Source organism: Pseudochaenichthys georgianus, chromosome 16 (assembly GCF_902827115.2).
Source record: "Pseudochaenichthys georgianus chromosome 16, fPseGeo1.2, whole genome shotgun sequence".
Classification (NCBI taxonomy): domain Eukaryota; kingdom Metazoa; phylum Chordata; class Actinopteri; order Perciformes; family Channichthyidae; genus Pseudochaenichthys; species Pseudochaenichthys georgianus.
In genome coordinates, this window is record NC_047518.2 from 10,554,424 (window position 1) to 10,566,164 (window position 11,741).

The window sequence follows — 11,741 nt, forward strand, 5'->3', positions numbered from 1 at the left end:
GTTAATAAATAACATTGAAGGATGTTCCTTCACACTTCACCGGCGGAGGGTAGTTTATATAATGAAGGGCAAATGCAAACCAGCACCCCTCCAGGTCCACCAAAACAAACTCCGCTTTGCAGAAACAAGTCATGTTAAAAGATGAGTTGCTACTTGTATCAAGATTTAAAGGATATGTTCTGCAAAATGAAACAATCAATCCAGATAAATTAAGATGTTTTCCTAGATACTGACTAATTTCTAAGAAGTCCATGCAGTCAGATTCAAGACTGAATCCTTATTGCAGCAATAAAACACACTGCAGCTCAGAGCATCCAAAATGAAAAGTCAAAGTGTGCTTTCGCCTGTGAGGGCTGGGTTTCCCTCTCCGCTGTCTGAGGAAGGGTGCGTTTTGGTCTTGGTCCTCTTAAGAGTCATTCCAGACCTTCAATGGCGTCTTTTCAACTTTCAAACTGCAGCTTTGTATTCATTTCAACCACTAACTTAGCCTTGAGATGGTGTGATTTAACCACTGATATTCTTGTTCTTTCTGACACTGTGTGTGCAAAACTGTCACCCGCCTTATTAGGGCTGTCAACGTTAACACGTTAACGACCAGGATTGATCTGGAAACCTTAATGTGTAAAGAAATGCAGCACAGTATTGGACAGACTCGAGACCACTGGACACTGGAAAATGGTGCATTTAAGGTGTGGTGAGGAAAGATGATAAGCCTTTGGCTGACTCGGTCAACTGGTTTCTTGAAGTTGCACAGGAGTGGGAGATAGTGGTCAGGGGCACAACTGGAGTAACAGCAGAGATAATACTACCATATAAGTACACTTTCCAAAATTGATGGCGGAGCACCAAACTTCCATCACTCACTCAGCACATAGCATTCATAAATTAGATCATCAGTAAAGACACTCAATTACTTTAAATCCAATACTATAAAAATCCATGTTCCCTGCCTGGTGGAAAGCAAATGATCTGCTCAACCTCCTCTCCTTCTGCCTCGACACCCAGCTACCATAACCCCACGTTCGTCCCTTCAAGTACAGAGTTGAAAGAGGCCATAACTAATATTACATTACATGTCACTTGTTAGACGCTTTTATCCAAAGCGACTTACATACATTCAGTACTGTGGGCAATCCCCACAGGAGCAATTTGGGGTGACGTGTCTCAGGGACACAACGACATGCTGACTGCAGTGGGGTTTGAACCTGTGCTCCCCTGATCCGAACACCAACGCACTATCCACTGCGCCACACACCTCCAAACTAAAACCAAACATTCCTCTCCTATACTATTAAACCTATTAGCACAATTGTTCAAACTCTTTTCTCACGAGAATACTAGTTCTATACCAGCAAACAAATGGACATCAGACTACAATACAGACAGACATCAACCGGCTATTTGTAATTACACATTCTTCATGATACAAACCTCAAATCCAACTCATTCAATACATTCTACTCAATCCTACTCACATCCTTCGCGGAGTACACATCACCAAACTTTCATTCTCAAAGCATTTAGCATAGTGGAGAAAACCACTTTTACTCAGGCGAGAAGACAGAATAAATGTGTAAATTAACCAATATTTCTATCTATTAAAAGAACATGCAAACCTGGAACTGCTCTCTTCAATCTTTAAGGACAAAATGACCCCTTACATTTTTGTTGCCTCTTTCCTTCAGGTCTTCCAGAGAAAATGTGTCTTTACACAAACCCTAGCCTTATGCTAATAACATTAGCTGAATGCTAGCATCCAGGATGGTGTGAAGGCAAATTAGCTTTGGAAGTAGCTTTCAGCTAATAATATTGCTAGCATTCAATGTAGCAATAGCAGAAACCGTATTCACTTACTATAAGGTTATTAGCAGGCTTCTGCTAATACGGTTAGCATGTTGTTCATGTGGTGAAAACTCGACTAAGAGAACTCCGTTGTTTTGTCTGTAAACTTGTGAGCAATAACAGTGCAACATTTTGACTTTGTATTGTCTTTTCAGCTCCTTTATATATTTAATTATAAGCACACGGTTGTTTGCTGCTGTTTTAATGGTTTGTAAATAATAATGAGAAACTTACATTTGAAAATGTTCTATTTTATGTGGAAAAAAAAGTGTTTTTGTACAATGTCAATTTGTATTCCTTTTCTTCTTTTCCTAAAAAAACAAGTGGGCAAGTCTGACTTTTCCGTAACAGCCAAGAAAATTGCAATTGGTGCATCTCTAAAGAACACCATGAAAGTATTATTGAGCTCACTGTGGTACTCTCCCTGTTACTCACTCACATTCATGCAGTGTCTGTGGCACTCTGCTGCATTACACCAGCAGGGTGTGTGTCTGAGGTTGTGTGTGGGTGTTAGCGCTCTGCTATTTCACACTCAGGATCCCGCCCTCATCTGGACTGTGAGATGGAATGTGTCTTGAAATGATATGAACTGTGCTTAATGCACAAAAACACACATGTCTCATAATAGACTGTACACATAGACAGAAGCAGTGTTACCTCAAAGGAGAATGTGTACATGTGCACACATCAGGAAGGAGAATTCATGAGTCAACCCTCCTCTGGTTGGGTTAAACAGCGCTGCCATGTCAATTGATTTAGCGGTAGCACAACGCTCTTGTTGTTGGAGAGAAGAAGCCCCCTCAACATGGTTAAGTGGCTAACTGTAGAATCAAACACCCACTCTCTTTACTCAATCAGTTTGACATTTATGATAATAACTGAAGTGTCATCTTAGTAGAATTTACTGCAGTACAATTAAGACCGGTGGCAGATGGATATAAAGTGTTGATTTAAAATATGTCTTTTTGATCCAGCTGGTAGGTGGGCCTTGGATTTGGCTGTTTACAACATGGTGGCCAATTCAGCTGAACTGAAATGCATTGATTGGAGTTCTTAAGCAGTGACTGACACTGCTCCCTGGCTCTGGTTGTTTTACATGCAGACACATTCTGTAGCGCACTAACTGTCAGATGTTTTTGTTTTGTTATCTTTATGCTTAAGAGAACTAAACTGTTTCGTTTGTTTCGAAGATGTGAGGAAAAATATTAATCTTTTATTGCACAATGTCTTGAATCATTTTTGGCACCTTAAAAATGCTGGCTTAACTGCTGCCAAAATATTCTCATGGAAACCCCCACATTCTCCATCTACTACTAATGGATATCTTCCTTTCATGACGTTCTAATCTAAGAACTGTCGATCCCTTCTATCAACAATGCTAAAGGAGAAACACTAAAGGCTTTAAAAGAGCTGCTGACCTAGTTGTATCCTTCATATAAAATATGGTCGTAGAATATGTACACCTTGAGGAGTAGGGGATAGGAGAGGACTCATTGCCAACTTAGTGTACAAAGATATATCATTATCATTTATACAACAAAAAGTAAATGTACTGAAACAGCAATGCTAAGTACATCAGAATGACGGTTACAGTAGCAGCATTGCTAACAGCTGAATTCCCTCCCCTCACATCCTCAGTGCCTGGAAATCCACTGAGGAAGTGAGCTCAAAGTGAGGGGGGGCACACAGGAAACTCTGCGGCAGGCTGATCCAATGTGAAAGGAAAAGTGTAAAATCTGCACAGTAGCTACTAGGCAGGTGTACTGTAGGTCAGTGTCACTGAAAGGTTCATCATTGGAGAGTAACAGATTACATGTAACAGGATTACGTAATCAGGATAACAAGGTGAATGTATTCCATTACAGTTACATAAAATCATATTGCTGGTACATTTAAAAAACTGTGTGTATTAAACTAAAACGGAGCATTTTCTGTCAGCTCAGATTTTATTTCTGCTTTTTTAAACCGTAGTATGTGCTCATGTGTTTCCTTGTTGGTGTACAAGCTACTGCCTGAATATGCTGAATGAAAGGCAGGTTTTCCGATCAATACAATATTTTTTTATCCTAAATATTTTGGTTTCTTCTTTTCTAAGGTCACATTGTTCTGTTGCCTTACTGTACATAAAACACTGAACTAAAAAACATCTAATTGTTATTTATTTTCTCTTGAATGTATTGGCATTGCATTTGATATAGAGGTAACCCTGAAGTGACGCAAAGGAATCAGGTTACTCTCTCTCGTGTTTAATGACTGGAAGTTTAGACACACATTAGAAGCATATTGCTCCCCTGCTGCACCGTATCTGAAACACATGGAGATGTGCTGCAGATGATCTCAATGCATCTCCAGCTAATTATTCAGGAGATAGTAAAGTCCTTTCCCAGGATTTAAACAATCACTGTGTGTCATGTTGTGCCATGGGTGCATAATATCATTAATATAATATCATGAGTTATTTGATATAGCGTAACCAAAATAACAGTATTTTAGAGGTAAGTACTGTATTTATGCCCTCTAGCTGTTGTGAGCAGGAGCCTTTTTATGTATCATCTATTTCTTAGCATTTATTTAGTTAAGGTGTCCACATTCCATAGTTTAATAAATATGTGAAGCTACACTGACCCTCCTCTGGAGCAATGCAATGAAATATCTGTGGAAATAAGAATGGTTCTTCTCTCCGGTCTCGCCCTGTCAGAGAAATGAGGGTAGACAACTGGCAGGAGGCTGCGCGGGGCTACATAACTGCCCCAGCAGGCGGCTCAGCCCCCCTCCCTCCGCTCCTTAAAGTTATCCCACTACAACTCAGTCTCTCCAACTTGCCTACAATCCTCTCATTCCTCCTAACTGTGTTCCTTTCATCCCAGCCTGCCTCTCTCGTCTCTTTGACCCCAGAGTCAGCCAAGCGGGTTAAGAGGGAAGAGCGCGGGACGACGACTAATATGGTCAAAATCAGATGGAGACACTTCAGTGGGGTTAAACTGTGTGGTGCCTCCTAAAAGAAAACATTGATCTGTTTCTCTTTTCTACAGCCTCCTGTTTCCCTTTCTGCCTTTTGTTTTGATGGGTACAGGATGGAATAGCTTGAGTCGCTATTTTTGGCTAAGCACCGGATTGGGGAATGTCCCAGCACAGGGGGGCATCTGCGCAGACACTGAGATTCCCTGAAATGAAGAACTGTCCTGTGACAGCCCCCGAGCTCCACATCAATGAAAGCACACAAAGAAAGAAAAGTTTAAGATAACACAGTCCTGATGTTTGAATGAACAATGCGTCACTCAGAGGTGGGCAGGAGCAACACAGACGGGGAGTGTGTGTGCTAATGTGTATTGGTGGGCAGATGGGGGCATGAGGGTGGAAGTTTGAAGTTTGTATGTCTATTTGTGACACATACAAAGCAGTGGGGCCACACAATCCCTCTGGTATGTGGGATTTCCAGGTTCAAAATAGGCCCTGCCGTGGGAGGAGGGCAGGAACTAACAGCAGAAAGAGGAGGGGAGAAGAAGAGTACAACTCAGGATTTTATGTGTTCACGGCAACCAAAGGCAGAATTTGGCTTGTCATTGTCGTGCTGTGCTTAATCTACCCACCTGTCACAAGCGTGGGGAAGTTTCATGGCCGGTTGAAGTGGGAGGTGTTTGGTATGACGGATGGAAAGCAGCCAAGTCGGCTACAGTGCCACTGTTCACACATGTGGTGAGCGCAGAGGAGGGAAAGTGGGACAGCCGCCACACACACTGACAAGCAGACTTGAACACATATCCCCCAAAACACTCTCTCACTGCGGTCATGCAGGAAATGTGGAACTAGGTGGAACATCTGATACATCCAATACACACACCATGCAGCCAATGAGGGGCAACATCTCTATTTTGAACAGTAGAGGATTTTCACAAATGTCAAAGTAACCAAATATAAGGATATTTGTATAAAAAAAACCTGCGTTTTGTCACATCTTTAAAAAGTTCATGTGAAGATACAAGGTAGGCAGAAGAACGGTCCAGGACGAAGATGAGTATCTCTACAAGGAGTTTACTTAAAGGTGGGGTAGGTAGTTTTGGAGAAACCAGCTCGAGTGCGCTAGAATTTGAAAATACACAACTGGGACAAATCTGCCACTTCCTTATAGAGCCCCTCCTCCAACACACACGAACGCGCACATGACCAATGAGGGCACGAGATAAGTTTGTGCACAGATGGAAGGCTGACAGGCAGGTAGGCCATCCAGTTACTTTAGCCGGGCCGGCTAAAATGATTGGTCGTGCTTTTTACAGCACTACGGCTTCCACAGATGACGTTTTTTTATGGATTTTTTGTCAAAGCACAAGATATTCATTGCTATCGGGATGTTAAGAGCATTCCATGGAATATAACAAAAAGTGTATCTCGAGCCGGTTTCTCAAACTTACCTACCCCACCTTTAATGTCACATCATTGCTTTTGATGGGCTCGCATTACTGGTCAATTACACCAAACAACCAGTGGTGGAAAGTAACTAAGTACATTAACTCAAATACCGAATAAAGTACACATTTAAGGTACTTGCACTTAACTGAAGCATTTTTATTTCATTGCACTTTATACTTCTACTCTTCTACACTTTGGAAGCCAATTTTGTACTTTTGCCAACATTTATGTACAGATGTATTTACTAGTTACTTTAAACATTCTGATTGTGACACACAAGCAAAACATTTTAAAATATTATTTTGTATAGATTGAAACCATTAAACACTACATTTGATTAGCTAAAACCAAGAGTGGGAACGTTTTCCACAAAAATGTTTCCCAGTTTCAGCATCGTAAATGTGAAGATTTTAAAAATAATAATAAAAAAATGTTTTCCGCAATAAGTGATTTCACTCTTATCGTACTATAATACTTTCACTTAAGTACCCTTCTTTTAGATGAAATTTTGTATTTTTTACCAGCTTGATTTACTCAAGAACTGTTCTTAAGTACAATTGTAAGATAGGCTACTTGTACTTTACTTAAGTATTTTGATTATTTGCTACATTGTACTTCTTCTCCAGTACAATTCAGAGGTAAATCGTGTACTTGTACTCCATTACATTTATTTAGAACCTTTAGTTACTTTACAGATTTGGATTAATGATGTGAAATATAATCAACTCTTAAATCAGACATTAGTTCCACCTGGAGTAAATTCACAAGCTACCCTGCAGTATAGAAAGTCATTCAAACTAGCTGCACCTTTACCAGCTCTGATAAACAGATGAATGCATCAATAATCATTATCAAAACACATCATAAGCCAATCTCCATAATAAGTACTTTTAGTTTTGGCACTTGAAGTGCATTTAGATGCCAATACTTTCCTGCTTTTTTACTTTTACTCGAGTAACATTTTAATTGTATGACTTTTACTTGTAACAAAGTATTCCTACACTCTGGTACTTGTACTTTTACTCAAGTGCAAGGTCTGAGTAGCTACTTCTTCCACCTTTGAATTTTAAAGTACTTTTTATCAGTACTTTTAATAAAGTTAGACATTTGAATACTTTTTCCACAACTGCAAACAACTTGTATTAATTGGTACCGGATGTTATGGAAGGAAGATATTAAGTCTAATTCTCTCTGTGGGTAAACAGTGTCAGCCGCTGACTGCGTCACCTGTCCGCATTCCTGGTTCCCTCCCGCACAGTCTGCTTCACACACGCTGACACACACTACTGTCAGAACACGGAGCCACTAACATAGTCTTGATAAAGTTCATGGTACTCACCCAGAGTCCCGGGCTGCAGCAGCACAGTGAGCAGGCAGAGAGACAGAACTCCCCGCGGTCCCTCCATGTTCACCGGTCTCCTTCTCCTCTGAGGCAGCGGGGCGAGGGGGGGGGGGGGAGAGTCCGCTGCACCAAGAGCTGCACTCCGCTCAGCAGCTGGAGACTCACTGCTGAACCATCCACACTCACTCGCTCGCTCACTCGCTCGCTCACACACACACACACACACACACACACACACACACACACACACACACACACACACACACACACACACACACACACACACACACACACACACACACACACACACACACACACACACACACACACACACACCCTCCTTCGGTTTCTCTCTCTCTTCCTGTCTCTATCTCTCTGCAAATGGGCTTTTGTCAGGAAGTAGTGTTGCCAAAGTATCAAATTAGAAAATATTAACTTAAGATTGTTAAATATAAATTACTCTTATATTTGAGTGTGTGTGTGTGTGTGTGTGTGTGTGTGTGTGTGTGTGTGTGTGTGTGTGTGTGTGTGTGTGTGTGTGTGTGTGTGTGTGTGTGTGTGTGTGTGTGTGTGTGTGGCCTAGCATTACTATACTTGTAGGGACCTCAATCTGTTTACACAGTCACGTGTGGGGACTCCCCTCCCTTATGGGGACAAAATGGAGGTCCCCATGAGGGGAATCATTAATTTTAGGGTGAAGACTTGGTTAGGTTTAGGGTTAGGGTTAGGTTAAGGGTAAGGGTTAGGCATGTGTTGGTTATGGTTAAGGTTAGGATAAGACTCCAGGAAATGCATGTAAGTCAATGTAATGTCCCCTAAAGTGATGTATACATGGCAGTGGCGAACCGTGTCTATCACACAACTGGACCTTCTGTAGACACAACACACCCCCCCCCCCCCCCCCCCCGCCGTCACCGCCCCCCCACCCCCCTCCATGGCATTATAATGTCCGTCTTTTCACTGAATTGTCGTCTTGAAAAGGGTACTCACAACAATTCCGCAACAACTTCATCTTCACCTGTTGCACTTGTCATTTCAACGTTAAAAACAATAAAACGGCATGAATTGCTTCGTCGCATTCATCTAGATCAGTGTTTCTCAAACTTTTTCATACCAAGGACCACTTAACCAATAAAAAAACACTCGCGGACCACCTAACTCCACAAATATCCCAAAACACATCGTTTTTCTAGAACAGATTATAAATCGCCTGAAAATGGTACAAACAAGGTGGCAAGATGTGTGACGAAGGTGTTGCCCTGGGATTTATCATGCAATTGAAAGTGAAACTTAAGCTCGTTCCATTGCGGAGATATTCCCGCGAGAGTGCGTATGTATTTATTTCAAATGTGAAATGTTACCAATATACACACGGACCACTAGGGGCGCTCACGGACCACCAGTGGTCCGCGGACCACACTTTGAGAAGCACTGATCTAGATCAGGGGTCTCCAACAGGCGGACCGCGGTCCGGATCCGGACCCAGACGCCGACCTATACGGACCCGGAGCTATAATCAATACATTAATAGGGGATTTTTCGGCGCCTCCCGCTTTTTTAACGCTGATTTGGGTGACTTGTGTAATTCGTGGAGAACCGCAGAGTTTTCGTCTTGGGGGTGGGGGGTGGGGAGTCCGTCAGACCGACTGACGGACAACTTCTCACTTCAAAAAAGAAGAAGAAATCTAGACCGCAAAAAAAATTAAACAAGTGAGTACCTGTTTTTCCTGGCCAAGGACAGGTTCCTTGAACACAACACGAGCGTAACGTGTCTTCACGTGGACGTGGTATGTCTCGTCTGAAAGGAGTGCTGACAGAGAGCACCGGAACGCCGCTCCAGCCCTTCAAATATTGCAATACCCATAAGGAGCCGTATATGCCACAGTGTTTACGTGGCTGTGTCTTTAGTTGTAAGCACAGTGGCGATCTGTTGTTATTAGCATCTGGTTAGCTAGCTATGCTAACGAATGTAAAGAGCTTTTCTACAACCAGGTGGAAGAGATCTCTCTCCTGAGAGGCTCAAATAACCTCAGCTCAGTGAGGTTAAGGCACACCTTATGTCATATTATTATTATTACACACATTATATAGTTATTAATGAGACTAAATGAAAAACAGGTATAAAATACTATATGACAGTAACAAAAAAGTTGTTAAAAATAACAAGAATAGAGTTTAAAAGGGGAGTCCATCCATCCATCTTCTCCCGCTTATCCGTGGTCGGGTCGCGGGGGTAGCAGTTCCAGCAGAGAGCCCCAAACTTTCTTTTCCCTGGCGACATCAACCAGCTCTGACTGGGGGATCCCAAGGCGCTCCCAGGCCAGCGAAGAGATATAATCCCTCCACCTGGTCCTAGGTCTACCCCTTGGTCTCTTCCCAGCTGGACATGCCTGGAACACCTCCCTAGGGAGGCGCCCAGGTGGAGGTGGCATCCTAACTAAGTGCCCGAACCACCTCAACTGGCTCCTTTCGACGCGAAGGAGGAGCGGCTCAACTCCGAGTCCCTCCCTGATGACCGAACTTCTCACCTTATCCCTAAGGGAGACACCAGCCACCCTGCGGAGAAAACCCATCTCGGCCGCTTGTATCCGTGATCTCGTTCTTTCAGTCATGACCCATCCTTCATGACCATAGGTGAGGGTAGGAACGAAAATGGCCCGGTAGACAGAGAGCTTTGCCTTCTGGCTCAGCTCCCTTTTTGTCACAACGGTGCGGTAAAGCGACTGCAGTACCGCTCCCGCTGCTCCGATTCTCCGGCCCATCTCACGCTCCATTGTTCCCTCACTCGAGAACAAGACCCCGAGATACTTGAACTCCTTCACTTGGGGTAAGGACTCATTCCCTACTTGGAGTGGACAGTCTATCGGTTTCCTGCTGAGAACCATGGCCTCAGATTTGGAGGTGCTGATCCTCATCCCAGCCACTTCACACTCGGTTGCGAACCGATCCAGTGAGTGCTGAAGGTCGCAGACAGATGAAGCCATTAGAACCACATCATCTGCAAAAAGCAGTGGTGCAATCCTTAGTCCACCGAACTGCAGACCCCCTCCCCCACGACTACCCCTCGAAATCCGATCCATGTATATTACAAACAGGATTGGTGACAAAGCGCAGCCCTGGCGGAGGCCAACCCTCACCGGAAATGGGTCCGACTTACTGCCGAGGACCCGGACACAGCTCTCGCTTTGGGAGTACAGAGATTGGATGGCCCTGAGTAGAGACCCCCTCACCCCATACTCCCGCAGCACCTCCCACAGTAACTCCCTGGGAACTCGGTCATATAACTTCTCCAAGTCTACAAAACACATGCAGACCGGATAAGCGTACTCCCAGGCCCCCTCCAGGATCCTTGCGAGAGTAAAAAGCTGATCCGTCGTTCCATGACCAGGACGGAATCCGCATTGTTCCTCCTCAATGTGAGGTTCGACAATCGGCCTGACCCTCCTTTCGAGTACCTTAGAGTAAACTTTCCCTTGGAGGCTGAGTAGTGTGATGCCTCTGTAATTGGCACACACCCTCTGATCCCCCTTTTTAAAAAGGCGAACCACCACCCGGTCTGCCACTCCTTCGGTACTGTTTCCGACTTCCACGCAACGTTGATGAGACGTGTCAACCATGACAGTCCCTCAACACCCAGAGCCTTCAGCATTTCCGGGCGGATCTCATCCACCCCCGGGGCTTTTCCACTGTGGAGTTGTTTGACGACCTCAGTGACCTCCCCCCGGGAGATTGGTGTTGATCCCCCGTCATACTCCAGCTCTGCCTCTAACATAGAGGGCGGAGTTGTCGGGTTCAGGAGTTCCTCAAAGTGTTCCTTCCAACGCCCCAACACTCCATCAGTTGAGGTCAACAACGTCCCATCCTTACTGTACACAGCTTGGATGGTTCCCTGCTTCCCCCTCCTGAGGTGTCGGACAGTTTTCCAGAACAACTTTGGTGCCGCCCGAAAGTCCTTCTCCATGTCTTCTCCGAACTTCTCCCACACCCGCGCTTTGCCTCGGCCACGGATGAGGCTGCTGCCCTTCGGGCCTGTCGGTACCTTGCAACTGCCTCGGGAGTCCCCCGGGATAACAAATCCCTGAAGGCCTCCTTCTTCAGTCGGACGGCTTCCCTGATCACCGGTGTCCACCAGGAGGTTCGAGGGTTACCG

General features: G+C 44.2%; 1 protein-coding gene across 1 annotated transcript in view; it reads right to left on the reverse strand.

The window, feature by feature from the left end:
* LOC117461426 (TGF-beta receptor type-2-like) overlaps positions 1-7,880 on the reverse strand; it is a 41,952-nt gene extending 34,072 nt beyond the window's left edge. The window contains exon 1 of the mRNA XM_034103287.2: positions 7,589-7,880. Within this exon, the coding sequence (XP_033959178.1) occupies positions 7,589-7,655 (67 nt within the window). The 5' untranslated portion in view covers positions 7,656-7,880. The remainder of the gene's footprint in view (positions 1-7,588) is intronic.
* Positions 7,881-11,741: the final 3,861 nt, after the last annotated feature.